The following is a 21,639-nucleotide window of genomic DNA, read 5'->3' on the forward strand; positions in this document are numbered from 1 at the left end:
ATAAATTTTTATTTAAATTTGATTAATTAACAAGTAGTGTATTATTAGTTTCAGAGGAAAAGAAATTTTAAGTCTGTGGCTCAGTAGCGTTAGGCACATTCCAAGTGTATAACCAACCTCTAGAACTCTTCATCTTGCAAAATGGAAAGTCAGTGCTCACAGAACACCTCCTTGTTCTCCATCCCCAGCCCCTGGAAGCCCTCAGTATACTTTGTGGTTCTATGATTCTGACGTCTCTAGAGATCTCATGTAGGTGGACTCACACTGTATTTGTCTTTTTGGGATGGGCTTCTATCACTTAGCACAATGTCAAGAATCACAGCAGGTGTCAGAACGTCTTTCCTTTTTAAGGCCAAAGATACCCGCTGTATGGGTCTACTGCATTTGCTATCCCTTTCTCCATCTATGGGAGCTCAGGTTGCTTCCGCCTCTTGGCTGTCGTGAATAATGCTGCCAACAGCTTGGGGGTGAAAATATCTGGAGACTCCATTTCTTTTGGTTATATACCCCAAAGTGGAAGTGCTGGATCGTACGGTAATTCTTTTTTTAATTTTTTCAAGAATTACCGTACTGGTTTTCATAGTGGCTGCACCATTTCACGTTCCCACCAAGAGTGCACAAAGGTTCTAATTTCCCCACGGCTTGGACCACAGCTACTATTTTCTGTTTGGGTTTTTTTCATTTGTTTGTTTTTGTTTGTTTGGTTGGTAGGTTTGATAGTAGCCATGCTAATGGGGTGTGAGGGCTTGTCTCATCTTGGTTTTGGTTCGTAATCCCCTCGTCATTAGTGACACAGAGCACCCTTCCTGGGCTTACTGGCCGTCTGCATCTTTTCTTCATAGAAATGTCTATTCAAGTCTTTTGCTTATTTTTGAGTTAATTCTTATTGTTGCCTTATATGCCTTCTTTATGTATTCTGAATATTAACGCTTTGTCAGATATATGATTGGCAACTATTTCCTCCCATTGTAGGTTTCCTAGTCACCCTGTTGATTGTGTCCTTTGATACAGACAAGTACAGCTTCACAGAGACTCACACTGTGTGAAGCTGGCTGAGAAATAAATCAAATGCTTCTAAACAGAAGGGCAAGCAAGCACAACGCAGCCAGACCAGAGAAGGCTGGGAAGGAAGTTTAAGACCAAGTGGGGCTGCCCTTGGCTCTGCCTTTAGTGCTCGGTTCCAAAGGCCCGATGATGCCTCCAAGAGAGGAATTAGGGCCTTTTACATGAAAAATTTATAAAACCCACTGTTCTGATTGTTGGCTATCAGGGTGATTGGAAAGAGTCCTAAAAATATTCAGATACAAAGAAGCAACACGCAAAGGTAAGAAAAACAATGAAACCACATTTTACCAGGTTCTCTTTATAACAAGAAACACACAGACCGTTGGTTACCATGATCGACAGCCAAAACCAAAGTGACAAGAGGGACAGAGCATGAGGACGAGAACCACACACTTAAACAGTGAACCTGTAAGCCCTGTGAGGCTACCACATAAAGCCCAGCTTCCTTTTCCTTTGTGTCGACCACAACGTGAACCTGGAGGAAAGCAGCAAGCTCGCTTTTCATTGTGATGTTATCACAGGGGCCTCCATAAATATCGCACTTGGACAACAGCTAAAAATACATGAGAATCGAATCTTCAAATAAGCTTGCTTCTGTGGCTGGAAGTGTCAGGGAGGAAAGGGCCCGTAACAAAATGTGGATGTAAAACCATGAAAATAGCTCCCACTTCCTTTCTCTGCAAACTCTCCGTGTCCTCCACCCTGTGATCTCCACCCAAGGAAGTTCGTCTGTGGCACCGACTGTTTTCCTAGGCTCGGCAACGGGATGGGACGCTCCAGGTTCACATGGATGTTTGTTTTGATGAAGGAATAAGACTTCCTCTGGACACAATGCAGATCTGCATCTTTGCCTCCTCGCGGAAGAAGGAAACGTCCCAAATAAGCAATCTCCCAGCAGTTCCACTTCCCCAACATTAAAAAAAAAAAAAAAAAGCAAAAAGGAAAAACCTGTTCTCCATCATAATACATTTTGTATTCACTTTTCCATTTTTAGGATCTAAACAAAACTTAGACATGGCTGTTTCTTTCAAGAGGAAAGTATGCAAATGTATTCTTTAATGTTGTACTACTTTTGATGATTTGCTAACCAGGAAGATGTACTTTATATCTGGAACATTTGTTTGTTTGTTTGTTTTAAAGACCTCATTTATTTATTTGGTGAGAGAGCACGAGGTGGGGGGAGTGACAGAGGAGAAGAAGGGTCCCCGCTGAGCAGGGAGCCCGACGCAGGACTCGATCCTGGGACTCCAGGATCATGACCTGAGGTGAAGGCAGACGCTTAACCAACCGACGGAGCCACCCAGGCATCCGTATCTGCAACATTTGAAGACTCAATAACAGAATTATGTTTTAAAGTGTTGCCTCAAAAGCAGATTGAGTTAGACTAGGTCCAAAAGAGACTTACACGGTCCCACTTGTTTTATCCTTTCTTCCTGTCAAGACTCCTGAAGCCCCATTACACACTGGAAAAGCGATTTTTGCAAACTGGATAGAGCCACAGAAATAATAAAAAAATATAAAAGTGTTCCAGAGTAGTCCAGCTTCTGCATTTTTGGCTCGGGCAACCCAAACGACATCCAGTCCCTGACTTGGTCACCCTGCCCGGAGAGCAGCAGGTTGGCGTTCCTCAGGATGAGGCTGCCAGGTTTGCTCCATTTCCCCAACAAAGGGCACATACGGAGGTGAACGGATTCTGTCCTGACTCTGCCAGATGTTCACACTGTAGGGTCACCTCCACGAGAAGTGGGACGGGCTGTCGAGAAACAGCTCCAAGGACTCAGGAGCATGGAGAATTCACTCTGTGGGACGATCAGGGGATCTGCGGTGCAGAATGGAGGGGGGGGTGTATGTTATTCTTCCAAGATGATTTTTAGAATTTTTTTTTAAGATTTATTTATTTTAGACAGAGAGAGAGAGCGCCGCGCACATGGGGAGGGTCAGAGGGAGAAAGTGAGACTTTAGCGGACTCTGTGCTGAGCATGGAGCCAGATACGGAGCTCGATCTCATGACCCTGAGATCATGACCTGACTGAAACCGAGTCGGACGCTTAACTGACTGTGCCCCCTAACGGCCCCTAGAATTGTTTTTAATTTGGGGGTTTTCGTTCTCCCCTAGCAAACACATGCCTTCTCAGTCAATGGTGAGTAAATGAACATGATTCCCTCCCTCTAGCAGTTTCAAACCTTCTACCCACTTGAATCTACATCACAAGAGAGGAAGGTAGCATGGTGGTAATGATACACCAGGACCTGCCATCACCTGAGCCCCAGGGCATCTCCTGCTGTGGGGGGAGCTGGGGGATAGAGCTGGGGTTCCAGCCCACGTCTCCCACTCAAACACAATGCCACCCGATGGCCCCACATTTCCCTCTGATCCTATTCCACGCCCACACGGGAGAACTTCCTGCCAGGAAGATGTCTCCACAGGCCGACTTCTGCCACTTACTGGTGTGGCCCTGGGACCGCTCTTCACCGTGGCAGACCGTGTCCTCACTGGTACCGTGCAGGCAGACCTAGTGCCTACTCCATGCAGATATCATACAGGTGAGGTTGAATGAGATGCTGACTTTTGTGAGGTCTTAGCAGAGTAGCTGAAACATAAGGACTGAGCCATTGCTGGGTCACTGTAATTGTCTTCATGCTGACCTTGGGGCCAGCTGGCTGAGGACTGGATGACCTGGAAATCTTCCTGTGGCTGAGTGTACTCTGCACGTGGTCGGCGTGGCACAAGGGCCTTCAGCGCCCATGGAGCTAACAGTTGAAACTGTACCTGCCGGGACAGATTGTCCTTCTAGGCCAGGACTGTATCCACGATGCATGCCACCTGCTGGGAAGGAATCTAGAAGTGACACTTTCACCCAGCCTTGTCTCTGGCCCATGGCATGGGAATTAGCGGGTAATCATGAAAAGTAAAGTTGCAAGGGAGATTTCCCCATAGATTGGACGCCTATGCCATAATCTACCCGGACCAGGGCCATTCCCTGGTGTTGGGGACATAAGACATCTGCTCCAATTAAATACTAAGAGTCTTTAAAGCACTGAATCTTACTTGCTCTCGAATTCCTTATGGCCAAGAAAACTGTATATAAACAGAAACCCAGCTTCCTTTTGTTATGGACTAAATTCTGCACACACTGACCACCCCCCAAATTTGTACCTTGAAGTCCTAATCCCCGTACCTCAGAATGTACTGTATTTGGAGAGAGGGTCTTTAAAGAGGTGATTAAATCAAAACGAGGCCATTAGAGCGATTCCCATATTCCTTGTAGAAGAGGGAGAGACCCGTGCATGTGCGTCGGGAAGGCCATGCGAGCACGTGGGACAGAGACAACCATCTCTAAGCCTTGAGAGGCCTCAGGAACTACTACAAGTTCCACAAAGGCTTTCCTCAGACAGGGCCTTGGGCAAGCCAGTCACACTCGGCACGCTTGTGCCCTATGAAGAGCCCACAGTCCCTGTAAGAGCGGCTATGACAGTGTAAGGTGACGTGGCATTGCCTTGCCAGGCGAGCACGTGAGTGCCACATAGTGCTTCCCCACATCGTCATGCCAGCACCCCAGCTCTGCCTCATGGAAGACTCTTTTCTATATTCCATGAAGACAAGCATTTCTAGAATAGTGGGCCCATGCACTGGTCCCATTCTGTCCTCTGGACGTAGCCTCTGCTCAGGACAGGAACTCATCACATCCCAGTGAGCCTTTACATTCCTCTGCTTAAGTATCCTCATTTCTGCTATTTCTAGACTCTCCAGTTTCTAGAATGTTCTCTTCCTAGCATATTTTCATTTTTTTCCTCTCAAAATGTGGTATCGAGACACCGTCCCTCCAGAGGACAAGTCGTGTGGACCAGAGCCACCTCTCCCCCAGCATCACACTACTGTAAACCCTTCCCAGACTCAAATGACTGCCGGCTCCCCCAATTATGCCTGTGCCTTTTCCTCAGCTGCAACCATTCTAGCACCGGAAATCTAGGGGCGCCAGGGTTGGCCTTGGATTGGAACCCATAGAGCAGGCTCGATAGGATGTGGGTGTGGGGTTACGCTTGTCCAGAGCCTACAACACGGGGGACACAGGAGAGATGGAGCTAGGGGCTGTTAGAGACCCTGACGTCCCCTCAGCCCCGAATGCCACCACACTGAGGATCACTCTGGGTCCTGGCAGGCCTCCTGCCCAGCTGGCCCAGCACCCGAGCCTCCAGCGGATATGCACACCATGCTAGCCATCAAGCTCAAGGCCCGTTCTCCCTGTGGGTGTCGCTGGAGGCCTTCCAGGTAGACCACAGTCCATTTATCATGGCTGAAGAGAAGCCACGCAGCTCGCAGCCCCTTCTGTCATCAGCCCACACTTGTCTGTTTATGAAACGCTCAGTGATGGGAGACTGCACGCCAGGCATTGTGCGTGGGGCTGGGATGTACCGGGAACAGGTCATTGTCCCTGGTCGGGATTCAGCCAAGTGGATGGCCGAGTCTACACTGCGTGCTCAAGGCCGTAGGGACAGGGACAGGCACTGAGGCTCTGCAGAGGGGCACCTTACTGACCTCTGCTGAGAGACCCTCTGAGGAGAGCGACAGGCCACTACAAAGTGACTGAAGTGGAAAATCCCAAATGCTGTAAAATGTCCTACAAGTCACAGTGTCGGGGGATCGCTCATCATGCCCGCAGACAGGGACAGGGGCCGTGGAGGGGGGAATGCACCCCCCAGCCCCTCCGACAGCCGCCTCCAACCCAAATGCACGGGACAACGTGCCTGGGAGAAGAAGTCGGCTTTTATCCTGAAGGAAACCACAACAGCAGGGAACAAACACATCATAGGGGTTTTGCACTCTGCTGAGGGGAAGAGGCAGCCAGGACAATGCTTTTTTTTTCCATAGGAAGTCACTGGTTTGGGCAAAAAGCGGGGGAGGGGCCTGGAGGGGGAGGGGTGCTCCGCCTGCCTTTTGTTGACAAAGTCTCAGTTTTGTAAAGAAAGAAACACTCACGGTGGGCCCAGAAACAAACATACAGAGAAAGCCAAAGGCCTCAGTCTCCCTGCCTGCCTGCCAGGGACAGGGCAGGGCTGGCGGGAGGAGGACAGGGCAGAGAGGGGCTTTCCTGCCGGATGACCGGGCAGTGGAAGGGGCCATCTGCAGCCACTCCACCCTCTGAGGGAGAGACGCTCTGCTGTTACCAACTTGCAGCTCCAAGACACAAAGGGCTAAGCCCTGGCCTCCTCCTGACCTTCAGAGGAGGGCTGGGCACCGCCACACGGGAAGGAAATGGAAACATGGCGCTCCCACGGTATTCCAGAACATTAAAGTGTGTCGCTCAGTCAACAGTGGGGAGGTGGAAAGCCCCCCGTCACCCCTGAGAGGAAGCCTGGCAGCTGCCCTGGGATTGTAAGGACGTCTGTTCAAACCCTGGGACGAGTCCCTGACACGCAGGGCTCCCCGCCTGGATGCCGGCTCTGCCTCCTCACCAAGGCCTGTGTGTCGCTGACAAAGTCACAGACAGAAAGTGGCCGCCCGAGGCACATTGACCTCCACAGGTCTGCCTCTGCAGGTCGGGGCACAGGCCCCAGCCTCCCTAGTTTAGAAGGGTCCCCATGCACAGCGGAGGATGCCCAGTGGGTCTGAGCCCTTGGCTGTGCCGTCTCTGACCAGCAGTGGGCCTGGCCTGACTCAGTTTCCTCACCTCGGCTGAAGAAGGGCCGTCACAATGAGCAAATTCTCCAGGGGAGCTGTGCGGGTGAGACCAACAATTCAGGCAGCCTTATGGACAGAGGAAGAGAGCCACACACACGGAGAGATACACACGTGTCCGGGCATGGGTTATTTTCGAAGAAAACCAGAGACACACAGAAAGGAGGTGGGGAGGGGGGAAGGCGAGAGAAGGGAGAGCTTCCCTCTCTGCTGCTTCCCTTGGTAGCCTTCCATTTCGTCTCCAGACTGCAGGAGGCTCCTGCATCTGCTTAGAGATGAGAAATGTACTACGGGGCAGGGTTGCACCCGTGGCTCCTTCCCCTCCCCTGGGCTGCAGGTGCCCCATTCTGCTCATCCTCATGGAGCACAGGTGAGCAGGGGGATGTGTGTATGTGTGTGTGCGTGTGTGTGCGTGTCCCGTCTTCAGGGGCTGACCATTCCCGGGAGTCCCTGTCCCCGCGGTAGCTCCTGCCCACAGAGGCTCCTCCATGCCCGTTTCCACACACAGTTCCCACACCTCCGCCCGTCTACACTGGAGGGTCATTTCCAGCTCTGGCATCTGGCAGAAGCTTGCACCTGTCGGGCTCATACACAGTCTCTTCCTGCAGAGACGAGCATATGGTACGGGTTCTGGACCGATATGTCGCCATTTCTAAGTAGGCTCTGTGAGCAGGGCAACTCATTACCCTTCGCATTCTATTTTGAAATCACTGGTTTTGACTTAGAGAGGACCCATCTTCACATGCCTGATAAACGAATTATGTATGCACAAAGTGAATTAATGCACATGTTCACCAATGTGGTGACACCGTGTTAGACCCTGAGACATGCCAGTGAGTCCAGAGGCGATGTCCCCGCCTCTGGGCTTCCGTGTTGGAACTGGAAGAGAAACAGGACAGAACGGGAGATGGCACAGACAGGGACCAGAGTCTGGACGGTCGCAGAGGCCTTGTTGGGGATGTGACCTCTAAGCAGGGTGTGCGTGAAGGGAGAACGTGACGCAGGCCCCGTGGACAGGACAAGTTAAAGGTCTTTTTGGGCAGGCGGTGAGGGGCACCGGCAGAGGAGCTGGGCCCGGAGTGTGGAGGCCGGCAGGGCAAGGTAAGAAGTGGGGTTATTCTCCAGTGTATGCAAAGGGGAGATGGGGCCCCGCTTCTGGTGTGGCAAGTGTTGCCCTAGTAGTGTCTGCAGTCGGAGGGGCAGGGGCAGAAGTGGGGACCACGGAAGAGGCCGCTGCAGTGGTCGTTGTCCCAGGGGAGTGAGAGAGCCTGGACCAGGGCGCTAAGGTGGGTGAAGTTGGGGGGGGGGTGGCTGCGGGATCAGGCCTTGCTGACTGGGGCGCGACAGAGAGAAGTGAGTCTGTAGACCTGTCCTCATGTCACACAGGGGTCGGTCCAGGTGGGGCCTTTTCCCCTTCCCCTCCTGGGTCCCCAGCATGCGGGCAGATTGAAGGGACCACTTTTCTCTCTTGCGCCGACCTTTAAATCCTGCCTGGTCAGCGCAGCGCTCTGGGAAGCCAAATGCGCGAGCAGCTCCTGTGAGCACCGCCCACACGCCGGAGGTCATCAAAGGTCTTTGATTACTATGAAGAATAATTTTTTTTTAAAGATTTTATTTATTTACTTGACAGAGATCACAAGTAGGCAGAGAAGCAGGCAGAGAGAGAGGAGGAAGCAGACTCTCTACTGAGCAGAGAGCCCAATGCGGGGCTCGATCCCAGGACCCTGGGATCATGACCTGAGCCGAAGGCAGAGGCTTTAACCCACTGAGCCACCCAGGCGCCCCAGAAGAATAATTTTTTTAAAAATATGTAATTATTTATTTGAGAGAGAGAGAGAGCGCGCGAGCACACGAGCATGGGGAGTGGGAGAGAGAGAAGTTGACTCCCCACTGAGCAGGGAGCCTAATGCAGGACTTGATCCCATGACCTGAGCCGAAGGCAGACGCTTAACCCACTGAGCCACCCGCGCTCCTGAAAAGTAATTGAGGAATATTTTTTGAAAAGTCTCTAAGCATCATCCGCTTTGCCAGAAACAAATTAACCATCACCGTGAGGCAGGACAGAGAACTCAGAGAAGCCTTCACCCCAGGAGGACCTTGGACATGGCTCCACGGAAATAGGGATCTCATTCACCCCGACATCCTCAATTTCATAAACAACGACGTCCGTCCTAACAGCAGAGAGGAGAGTGCATTTGAGCTCACCCTGGTGTGGGGCTGATCTGTGGCCCTGCTCGGTGTGGACTCCCCCGCCCCAGGGCTGCCGTGCTGGGGCCTTCTCTCTGCTGTGGACTGGGACACAGAACGAGGTCAGGAACGTGCCAGAATGAGGTGATACACTGTCACAGAAACCGTCAAATGCACACTTTAGCTCTGGATGAAATGTTTCACTGGGGGTATGCTCAGCAAGGTTTTACGATCTCTCGTAATATTCTAATCACCTGATTCTCATGATGTTTCCAGAAATGGAAACTCAAGCAGGAATACTTTTGCCTAATTTCTCACATGTGCAGATTACCCTATTTACACAGTACAAAACGCCGCGTGCTTCTGTGTACATCGCACCAAGATACTCAAGGAATGAGTATCAATCCTCGCTCTTAAGTTTGCAAACCGCAGCTGTTCAACCAGTTATCAAATACACAAGCAATGTTTCATGGACAAACATACCAGTAACTGATCATAGCACCAAGCTCCCCCATCTCTCATTTTTGGCCAATACCACCAGCTCTTTTCATCCCAGTGCAACAAACCTGAGCTCATGTACAAGTGCGCTTGTCACGTTGAAAGTTTATGGCGTTGAACGCTTTCTGCGATGAACGCAATAATTCAAGTACTATGGGACAACAGAAGGCCTGGATAGCTAAAATACTTTTTGGATCACTTTTACTTACAATAAAAAAGGATTTATAGTTGTTACAGGCACAACAGCAGGCATAGAAGAACCATGTGCCAACTGAAAAAATAATGAAGAGCTGTTTATTCTACATTTGTGGAAAATGATAACTCACGTTAGACAGCACAGCATTTTCTAGTAAAAGTCCCACACATTGTTCTTTAATCAACTGACAGAGAGAACAGCGAAAGAAGCCGCTCTGTAGCCAGCAAAGTGTCGTACAGAGGCAGAGGTGAGCAAGTGTGATGTACAGGATTGCTTTGATCCTGAACAGGTAAACTGAGTCACCTAATGGATTACTGGCCAGGATTCTACTCCCATTCTTCTCAGAGACAGGGCCCCAAAGGCTTAAAGGGATGAGCAACCGTGTCCCGATACTCTCGGACGGTGTGGACTAGTGAATGGGGTGTTCAGTCTGTGACTGACAGCAAAAATGCCACAAGGGGGCATTTTTAATGTGGCACCATTTAACAGGTTGAACCTGCCCCAGGGGCATGGCAACTTTCTGCACTGACTTTGATGTTTGCAGCAGGGCAGAGTTTAATTTTTAGGTTTAGTCCCCCACTTGGCTCATGCAGGAGTCTGGCCCGGACATACAGGCTTCCCCCTGCACCGCCCAGCCCTCCCTGCCTCAGGCTCCCGGATCCCCTGATACCTGGCTCTCACTCCACCTGTTTGTGTGGTCTGCACACCTCAGGGATGGAGGGGTGGGAGAGGAGGGACTCACCAAAGACTACAAGGAGTGACAGAGCTGGGATCTGGACTCAGGAAGCCGCTCCAGGCCCCCTGCTCTGACCTCTACATCATGAACCTGGGAAGGCTGCTTTTAGTGTTCCCATTCTGCAGAGGAGGAAAACGGAGGACCAGAGAGGGACTGGAGAGGGGCCCATGTGGGCGCCTGTGTCTGCAGCTCTGCTCACAGTGAATCCAGGCTGGTCCATAGCTGGAGGGGTTGTGAGAAGGGACAGGAAGACACGTCTCCCTGGGGACAGCTGCATACAAAAGGGGTGAGGCCCACACACAGCAGCGGCAAGCAAGGACTATACCCTTGATCGGGGCCAGGGACAAGGCACCAGGTCGTCTCAGCAGAGCAGAGTGAGGACTTTGTGGAATCTCAAAGACAAAAGGAAGGAAAATCCAGTCTGGAAGGGGTAATCCCTCTGTTCCTCCCCTGAGCACTCCTGGGGTCCCGGAAGAAGAAGCAAGAGCTATTTATCCATCTTAACATCCAACGTCAGGCCCCAGCTAACACCATGGCGACCTGCACCCAAGTACTATTACATAGCTCGGATTCGTTCATTTCCAGGTAACTTTGCTGCTGGAGACTCTCCCCAGATCTGTTCAGAATATTTACATGGCGTGGCCTCTCCACACTGGTTAGTCCCGAGTCTGCGTGGGCAGATCAGGGCGAGGCAGAACATGGCGCCGTGGTTCTCAAAGCGGGGTGTGCCTGGGAACCTGCTGGAATGCCCCTTCTCAGGCCCTGCCCCAGACCTCCTGAATCAGAAACTCTCAGGGCGGAGCTAAGTCAAGTGGGTTTTACCAAGCCCTTTGGGGGTGATTCTGATGCTCACTTAAGTCTGAAAAATACTGACTTAGCATATGGTGTCCTCACATATATGTCATCCCCGTCTGAAAGTTGCTCTTGATTAAAACTACATTCAAGGTGCGGGGTGGGGGGTAGGGGGGGAGACGGCTGGCCCAGACAGCGCTTCTCCTCCGGAAAGATAACACGTCTCTTCACCTGTCTTGCCAATTTCCCTGCTAACAGGCCTGCACAAGGACACCGTGAATTTCTTCCATTGGCTCCAACACCTCTGGGAAACACTCCTTGAAATGTAGGTTCAGAAATTACAAATACCGGGGCGCCTGGGTGGCTCAGTTGGTTAATCAACTGCCTTCGGCTTAGGTCATGATCCTGGAGTCCTGGGATCGAGTCCCACATCAGACTCCCTGCTTGGCGGGGAGTCTGCTTCTCCCGCTGATCTCTCTCTCCTCTCATGCTCTCTCTCTCTCTCTCAAATAAATAAATAAAATCATTAAAAAAAATTAAAAAAAAAAAAAAGAAATTACAAATACCAATGACCATGCCGCGATTATCATCGGGTAACAAACAGGCACGCAAAGACGGCGTTTTTGAGAATGTTTCCCGAGAGCCGGGATACAGCTGAAATTGCTCCCCTTCTAAGACCTGAATACGGAAACACCTAATTTTTCAGACCAGATGATAAGAAAAAATCTTCTAAAGTAAGAAAATCGACGTATGTTCCTTTTCCAAAACTAGTCATGTCCTTGAAAAAATAAGCCTTTCCTTTTCATTCAGGATATTGGTGTTAGCAACAGTTACATATAAATAAGGCTTTCCAAACAAACATCTTATCTTTATATGGAAGGAAGTTCATGAAGAAGGAATTGACGTTTTTCCCCAACAATGGCAACAACACATTTTTGGGTTCCTTTCCCAGAAATTAGTAAATAACAAAATACCTCTCATTTAAAAAGGAAAAAAAAAATGGTCCTAGCAAATGCTCAAATTTAATCCATATGCCACTCATATGCTTTAAAAAGGAGAGGGTTTCTGGGAGCCAATTTCTCCACTCATTCGGTGCCAAATAAAACAGATTTCAGTAAAAAGCTGTTACTGCCTCGCAGGGAACCCTGTTCATTATTCAGGGTATAGAGAACTATTTATTTTTCATTCAGAATTCCTGATTCTCTACCTACTATACATTCTCCCACTCCAGCAGACTTTATCCACTCTGGAGAAGCACGTTAAAATCTGAAAAACACAACAGCTTCTCTGGATGGAAGACTGTTTTACAAAGGCTGGTCGGGCTTCGTATGTACACACTCTAACATTAGGGAAACACAATTCTCATTGAAAACAAACAAACAAACAAACAAACAAACATAAGGAACCATGATCCTGGAATTCGTGACTTTCACAGCAAAAGAAACATCCCTCCCAATAGAAAGCAAAAAGACGTCGCCACAGGGGACTGGATGAAAAGTGCTAAATGCTGGAAACATGGTCTGCAGGTTACGAAAAGTTCAGACTCCAAACCCTGGCAAAACAGGGAGGCCCACAGCACACACACCCCCCGGAGGTCACTGCGCTGGCTTGTCACCCTTTAACCATGCAAGTGTACCAAATGAGGGACTAGTTGTGCCTAAAGGTCTTCACATCAAGAGACAGCTAAGACATCGTGAAGACCTCAGAAAAACCTCGTGGTAGTAGAAAATACTTAAGAAACACAAAAATCAAAATACTTTCTTCTAAAATACATCGTGTTGCAGGCCTTCCCAACAGATCCACAGGGCATGGCTGGAAAAGGTCTGTAGGTGGGAATGAGGCCAGGGCGGGGCGGGGGGGGGGTTCTCTGGGAATAAGGATCACCCCTGGAGGGAAAGGGGAAGATTTGTTAAGATTTACGAAGACGGATGGACAGGGGCACCTCAGTGGCCTGGGTGATTAAGCGTCTGACTTGGTTTTGACTCAGATCATGACCTCAAGGTCATGAGATAGAGCCCCTCGCTGGGTTCTGCACTCATCATGGAGTCTTCTTGGGCCTCTCTCTGTCTCCCCCTGCCCCTCCCCCTGCTTGCATGCTCTCTCTCTCTCCCTCTAAAATAATAAGTCTTAGACAAAACAAAACAAAAAGACTGATGGACAGGCCAACAACCAGGATGAAAAGGAAATGGAGTGAGAAGTCTGTGGCTCCAGAGAGCCCCTTGGGGAACTTCTTCTAAGCATGACTCCGGGCCAAGCCTCCCACCTGGGAGGTATAGACTTTGTTCCCAGCTTGTTTTAAGAGAAGCCATTGTAAGAATGAGTGAGAGAGGGCTCCAGCCAGGACCAGCAGGAAGGTGAAGCATTCAGCTCATATGACGCAGGGACACGCCGAGGGACACCATGGCAGAAGGAGAGGACATTAAGCCCGTGTGAGAATAAATGCGGGTTCTAGAATGCTCCTGTTTGCTGTGTGGTGTCCTCGCCCCCTACCCGCAGCCTCCGCCAGGAACCTGGAGTGCCCGTCACTGGGAAACCTCGCAGCTTCATGAAGAATAATGCATCCTTACCTACTCTGCAGGTTGACCCCGTGTCTCGGCACACGTCTGGAGCAGGCCTGCTGGGGGCACTCATCTTCTCCGGGATTCAACAGCCCGCTCCCATCCTGCCCATCCCGGGGGCTGGTCCCTGCCACTGCCCACCCCAATGAGGAAGGATGCTGGAGAACACACAGTGGACTTCCCAGGTCGACCATGCCCCACTCCGAGCCACCAGAAGAGCAGCCATGGTCAAGGAGCCACCTGGCCCCCGAGAAGCGAGGTTTGGGGACTTCCACTAGCGCTATACGGTAGCACAGACACATGCCAGGAGAGAAGGCCAGTTGAGACCCCAGAACCTGGGGACAAAGGCTCTTTCCCGTCCACATGTAATGACAACTCCTTGCAAAGGGATTAAGTTGCTCTAAGATAAATTTAACACGCGTGGCTTCATACACATGCAGTCACCACAGGTGTCGTAGCACAGAGAGCGACTCCTCCCTGCTCTCCTGTGAGTCTGGCTTATGTGGATGTCACCTATCGTCCCCTCCCCATACACTCTCCAGATTCTCGCAGTGCCCCGACCCACACGATTTTCTCACAAAGCGATCCTGACGATGCCCCAGACTCCAACGCGGAAGAGAGAACAGACGCCACTCGGCAAGCACAAGCCTCTTGGGACTAAAAGCACAAAAGTAACTTCGGCGTCTCACCTTGACTTCTACGGGAAGCTTCACTTTTCGCCCCAACGCTCTCCCTGCTAAAACCACCCAACTGAAGGATCGCAGGGCATGTAGGAAACTTCTAGAGAGAATCATGCGTCCATCTAGCGGATGCGCTGGTCCCGAGAGCCGCCCTCCGCCTACCTTTTCCGAGACTTTGTCCTGCGCTGGTGGCCCCGCGCCCGGCAGGGTCGGGGGAGGGGGTGCCCGCCGCTTCTTCAGGTCCGACCTCACAGACACCCCTGAGATGTTGCTGAGCGACAGGGATGGGCCCAACGTGACGGAGCGGGAGTTCACAGACGGGGAGTTGGGCGTCGTCAGGCAGCCCTGCGAGGGGAGAGACAGAAAAGCTCATCAGTGCAAGGTGACTTCTGTGGGGGCCGACGCTCCAGCCTGACCCCAGCTGCCGAACCGCCCCTCCAAGCCTCTAATATCATTGCCACCGATGGGCTCGGATGGTCCATGTTCTCACTGCCCCTCACAGCCAAAGCCGCTGCTGCAAGGTTTATTTTCGTCGCCATGAAGGGAACGGTGGATCCTTGCCACCTCCAAGCACACATACCAGCTGGAACCGGTTACTGCTCCTGACCAAATGCAGGTGTGAACGTGCCGCCTTGAAACCTCAGCCCGTCATAAGAACAAGGTCTTAGGTGCTGAAGAGCGGAAGGGAGAGTCAAGAGGAACATGGGCGCTGGAGAAGCCTGTCTTTAGGGGTGCTGATGACACTGACCGCACCTCTGGCCACTCGGTGACCTCTCTCGCCACCACCTGTTCTGGGGTCCTTGGGGACAGACACACACACCCTTAGGAGCACCTGCCAAAGGAGCTCATGGGGGGAGCTTTCATAAGAATAACAGGTCCTCTGTAGTCAAATACGTAGGGGGGCATCTGGTCGGCTTAGCCGCTGGAGCATGCGACCCTTGATCACAAGGTTGTGAATTCAAGCCCCAGGCTGGGCATAGAGCTTACTTAAAAAATAAAAATTAAAACAACAAGTAAAGGAAACCCATCACATTCAGCAGCAGCCCAGTGTTTCCTGCACTCGGCCTCCAGTCCTATTCTGTTCTGCCGAGCATACTATCATTCGGTTCCCCGAGAATATCTTCGAGACTCAGATTTCCTTGTCCATAAATATTAAAGGCAGAGCAAACACCAAGGTTGCATTGAATGCAAGTTTGTGCTTCCTCGGAGATGCCAAGTGCCAGAGGAATCCAGTGCCTTGTTCATGAAATACACCATTCCCAAAGGAATGCGGGGGGGGGGATCTACAGGAAACAGGGATCTACAGGAAACAGCCCAACACCCAGAAAATCTGTTGATGCCTATTTAGCATTCCGCAGCAAAATGTAAGGAAAAAGTATAAATGTTTGCCTTAGTCCTTGCATTATGAGACAGTGGACTTTTTACTGAACAAAAAGCCAAAGCAGCACGAACTCTGAAATATCGTTTCTTGCCTTACATCTACCTCCGTATGAACTATGGGGCCCCAAGGAGACAGAACTTGCATTTACTTAATAATGCAACGTGCACATGATAAAATGATGTTAGTGAAGCAAAGCAGAGGATGATATTGAAGTCTAGAGCTGGGGCCGTGCTTCCGGGGACGGCTGGCTGGCTCAGACACCCCCAGTGAAAGGGGACTGCGAGCATGTGTTCTGAAGGTTTGTTAAAGCTTATGAAATACGATGGAGAACGAGACACTATGCTGCATGGTTATCTCTGAAGCAGGCATGGCCCTGTTCGGCATCCCGCAAACATGACATTCTGGACCATGCATTTCACAGCCCTTTTGCTAATTGCTCTGTTCACTCCACCCTGTCTAGACTCAGAATGTCAATTCCTCTTGTCCCCGGTCCTCACCACAACTATGTGTGCCTGACTGATCACTCCACACTGCTATGAATTCACCTCTGTCCTCTCCATGCCCTAAGCATTCTGCGGCTCTGTGCAGAATATTCCCTTAAAAGTACTTTACCGGTCATTCATTGTATACTGATTTCAGGCTTTAATCCTATAATCCGACTGCCATTAATAGTACTCTGACATCTCAGTGAGGCCCTGAACACGGTTCTCCTGGTGGAGCACCCCCATTGCACACACGGGCAGGGGATCTTACAGTAGGAATGTTCCCATCTTTAGAACAGGAAAATTCCATTGACTTCAAATTGTTGTCAACATCTAGCATATTTCTGTCACGTTAGAGGTGGTTTCTGTCTGCTCGGATACATATTTTTGGGAAGAATGTCCTCTTAAGGGCCAAGTAAGATGATCTTAGAGAAAGCCAGGAGCCCAGAGCACACCTCATCCCAAACCCTTGCAAGCTGTAGTGTCTGTTACCCCCGACAGGGGCTTCTCATATCCGTTATCTGTGTTGCTGAAACACCACTAAATTTTGATACGACAGGTTTATTTAGTACCGGTCTGCTCCATCTGGGCCACACAGATCTCTCCCAACACCCCACTATTCCCACTCACAGGCAGGCCAATCTCAGGGTCCACTAGACTAGGGTCCAACAGCACCGCTCGAGAATTCTGCCATTCAGTTGTGTTTCCCAACCTTCAACCCACGGATGGCCAAAATATTCAAAATATTTTGACTGGCCAGAAGATATCTGTGATTCAATTTTTTTTTTTTTCTTTTTACCCTTTGACTCCCTTCATCCATTTCTCCACCCTCCCCACCCTCCACCTCTGGTAACCAGTAGCTTTTTTTTTTTTTTTTTTCTTCTTCTTAGATTGCACGACAAGAGAGATCACACAGTATTTTCTTTCTCTACCTGACTTATTTCACTTATGTAATGCCCTCAAGGTCTAGCCATTTTGTCACAAGTGGAAGATTTCATTCTTTTTCATGGCTGAATAATATTCTACTATGCGTATGTAAAATATATATTATATACACACACATACAGTTTCTTTCTACACGTGTCTGTAGGTTGTTATGTGTTTCTATACCTCCACTATTGTAAGTAATGTTGCAATGAACATAGAGATAAGTGCATCTTTTCTCAGTGTTTTCATTTTCTTTGGATAAATACCCAGAAGTGGAATTGCTAGATCTTCCGATAGTCCTGGTTTTACTTTTTGGAGGAACTCTTTTCCATACTGTTTTCTGCAGTGGCTGCACCAATTTACATTCCCATCAACAGTGCATGAGTGTTTCCTTTTTTCCATCCTGAAACTTGTTATTTCTTCTCTCTCTGATTATATCCATTCTACTGGGTATGAGGTGGCACCTCACTGTGGTTTGGATTTGCAGTTCCCTGATCATGAGTGATGTTGAGCATCTGTTTACCTTTTGGCATCTATATGTCTTTTCTGGAAAAAAAAAAAAAAGTCTATTCAGATCGGCCCACTATTTAACTGGATTGTTTTTTTTGCTACTGAATTGTTGGAGTTCTTTATATACATTGGATATTAATCCCTTATCAGATAGATGATTTGCAAATATCTTCTCCCATTCAGTAGATTAACTCCTTTGTTGTGCAGAAGCCTTCCAGTATGATGTAGTCCCACTTGTTTTTGCCTTTTGTGTCAGATTCAAAAAATCATCACCAAGACCAATGTTAAGGAGCTTACTACTTATGTTTTCTTGTGGGAATTTTATAGTCCCAGGTCTTACATTCAAATCTTTAATCCATTTTGAGTTAGTTTTTGTGTAATGGTAAAAGTTAGTGGTCCAGTTTTCCTAACACTATTTGTCAAAGAGAGCATCCTACCCATTGTACATCCTTGGCTCCCCGTGATAAAGGAACTGACCATACATGCATGGGTTTACTTCTGGACTCCTTATTCTGTGTCATGGATCTATGTGCCTGTTTTTATGCCAACATTATACTGTACTAATTACTATGGCTTTGTAATACAGTTTGAAGTCAAAGACAGGAATACCTCCAGGTTTGTTGTTCTTTCTCAAGATTTCTCTGGTTATTCAGGGTCTTTTCTGGTTCTCTACAAATTTATGATTATTTGTTCTATTTCTTGAAAAATGGGATTGGAGTCTTGATAGACATTGCACTGAGTCTGCAGATTGCTTAGGGTAGCATGGACTTTTTAACAATATTAATTCTTGTAATCCATGAGGATGGAATATCTTTTCCTTTATTTGTGTCTCTTCAATTTCTTTTATTAATGTCTTATAACTTTCAACATACAGGTCTTTCACCTTCTTGGTTAAATTATTCCTTGCTATTTTATTCTTTTTGAGGCAATTGTAAATGGGATTGTTTTCTTAATTTCTTTTCCTGGTAGTTTTTATTAGTGTGTAGAAGCACCACTGATTTCTATATATTGATTCCATATGCTGGAACTTTACTGAATTTATTTGTCCTTACATTTTTTTGATGACATCTTTAGGGTTTTCTCTGTATAATGTCATGTCATCTGCAAATAGTGACAGTTCTACTTCTTCCTTTCCAATTAGGATGCTTTTTCTTTCTCTTTCTTGCCAAATTGCAGTGGCTGGGACTTTCAATACTGTGTTGAATAAAAGTATCAAGGGGGACATCCTGCTCTTGTTCCTGATCTTAGAAGAAAGACTTTTAGCTTTTCACCATTGAGTATGATGATCACAGATGCAAAAAATCTCCACACAACATCAGCAAACTGAGTTCAACAGTACATTAACAGGAACACACACCATGATCAAGTGGGATTTATTCCAGGAAGCAAGAATGGTTCAACACCGGTAAATCAGTCAATGCGATCCTACCAGATCAACAAGATGAAGGATAAAAGTCATAGGATCATCTCAGTAGACCCAGAAAAGGCATCTGATATAAGTCAACTTCCCTTTACGATAAAAACTCTCAACAAAGTGGGTACAAAGGGAACATATCTCAACATAATAAAAGCCGTAGATGACAAGCCCACAGCTCTGTGTGGGTTAACTCTTACCTTCCTTCTTTCTCCTCTTCTGGAATCTGTACATAGAATATAGAAAACAATCTACAGAAGAACTTGGGAGGAAAACACTATTAAGTCGCATATCCTTTAAAATGCTGACTCATCAGTATTAAATAAAAGGGAAAACCAGGATAATCCATATAGCTCAGAATCAGTAAAGCCTGGCCCATGTCTTATTCCAGTTTGGGAGCTTTTCTCTTGCTACAAAGTAGCAAAGTTTTATAAGGGACAGACCATGGCTTTCCAGCAAGGGATTTGGTTTCCTGTTCTGGTCCAAATGGGTCAATAACTTTTTTTTTTTTTTTTTTTTTTTTTAAATATCAAGTCCTTTTCTGTAGGGAATGAATCATGCCCTTCCCTCATGGTTGGCACTGAAATCCATATTTTGGCTATTACTAGCTTATTTTTCAGGGAGTTTTTCTCCTGTGACTTCAGCCCGATAAATCATTAAGGGAAAAGCCATGGATAATGGAGAGAGAAAGGAACAAAGTGAACACACCCTTCATATCCACACTTCATGAGACTTCAAACAGTGGGGAGTAAGCTTGGCCAGACCGGCTGGGCTGCCAGCTGGAGGGAAGTCAGATTGGAGACAAGGCTAAACACGTGGATTCACAACACCACTGATACACACTTACTGCACTCTGTGTGAAATAATCACTTGATCCTATCTCCCACGCATATCTGGGAGGAGAAGAAGAAAAGGAGAAGCAAACTCATAATTCCAGCATCTGAGTGTCCACTCAAAATGAGGTCAACGCTGTGACAACGGATTTTTGCCATAGAGCTCTAATATCAAGGAAAGAATGGTATCACTGTTTCTGCTGGCAATGCACTCCTCATCTCAGCATGGTCTCCTTGTGTTTGACTGTCACTGTGACCCTGGGCTGCTACACTGCTGGCGGGGACAACAGCATCTGCACACATTCCAATCAGTGGCCAGAACACCCCACCACCTCGGGCTCAGTGGGGAGCTCTGGTCGCAGAGCAGCCGTGAGCTACCGGGTGGCTGATGGATGCCCTTGATGTGGCCCTCAGAATGAGTTCTACCCCTCACCCATCAGCATGGTAATGCAGCCCCGCCCAGCACCATACAGCAAAGGGCACCCCCAGCTGTCCCGGCCCGAGGGCTCCCACGGAATTCTGACGGACGCTCTGGGAGGGCTGGGTTTCCTTACAAGCACTGTGGGGTCCACAGCACTTGCGTCTTCACTTGATTGACCAGAGGTCAGTACTATGCAGGACACCAAGTATGTCCAAGGTAAGCTCTGCTCTTTTCCATTGAGCTCAGACTGCCACGGTTTGCCTTCCTTCGCTTACGTTCTTACCCCCATCTGCACAAAGCCTGTTTACAAACACAGCGTGGCGCACGTCTGAGGAGGGAATCGTCCATCCATGCAAATAGGACTCAATGAACTCTGGCCAGAATGTGCTTCTAGGCAAGAAAGACAAATGGGTCAACCAGTCATTGACATCTTCCTGTTTAAGATAAACTGGTGGGGCGCCTGGGTGGCTCAGTCGGTTAGGCATCTGCTTTGGGCTCAGGTCATGATCCTGGGGTTCTGGGGTCGAGCTCCACATTGAGCTTCTTGCTTGGGAGTGTGTGGGAGGGTGTCTGCTTCTGTCTCTCCCTCTGCTCCTCTCCCCTGCTGCTCGTGCTCTCTCTCTCTCTCTTTCTCAAATAAAATACTTTAAAAAAAGACAAATTGGTTTAAAAAAGTAAGGAGGAATAGTCATTTCTCTTCCCATTTCTCAAAACTGTCCATTCTGGCAGATATGACTAAATCTTGTGAGAACAACTGTGTAATCCCATCTACCAAAAGTCTAAAGTCAGAGTAGATCCTTTGACATGGCTAGTGAGGCATTCAGGTACGGCTGTTGTTCGCAGATTAAGGGAAGCGTTTTGGTTACAGTGGGTGTAGTTAAAATAGCCGTTGGCAATCCTACCGGCTCATGCTCTTCTAAATTGGATCACTCACGTTTAGGATGGTGCCATCTTGGAGTTTTGATGGTGAGAAGAGCTGAAGCCTGAGAACAACTCAGGACAGCCCAGCTGCCTGGTGCTGGAATTAAATCCATTCCAGGAACCCGGCTGCATCCCCTCTCCTTACGCCATGCTGCCCCCTCCTGAAAGGCTTGAATATCACTTTTCTCTCTTTGTAATGCCTTGTCCAAGAATCAAGTGGGAGAGATGATGCAGTCAGACCTGCTATCCTCATCACCTCTCCTTCCAGTCCTGGGTTTGGCAGAATCCAGGGCAGGATTACATGCTGCAAACCAGATGGGGCAGACAGACCCTGCCGTCCTGCCCACACTCAGGGGACCGG

At 48.7% G+C, this 21,639-nt stretch overlaps 1 protein-coding gene across 4 annotated transcripts in view; it reads right to left on the minus strand.

The window, feature by feature from the left end:
* COBL (cordon-bleu WH2 repeat protein) overlaps nucleotides 1-21,639 on the minus strand; it is a 270,471-nt gene that overhangs the window by 105,443 nt on the left and 143,389 nt on the right. For all 4 annotated transcript variants that reach the window (XM_047694205.1, XM_047694203.1, XM_047694204.1 and 1 more), the window contains one exon: nucleotides 14,552-14,734. In XM_047694205.1, the coding sequence (XP_047550161.1) occupies nucleotides 14,552-14,734 (183 nt within the window). The remainder of the gene's footprint in view (nucleotides 1-14,551; nucleotides 14,735-21,639) is intronic.

This window comes from Lutra lutra, chromosome 11, assembly GCF_902655055.1.
Source record: "Lutra lutra chromosome 11, mLutLut1.2, whole genome shotgun sequence".
Taxonomy (NCBI): Eukaryota; Metazoa; Chordata; class Mammalia; order Carnivora; family Mustelidae; genus Lutra; species Lutra lutra.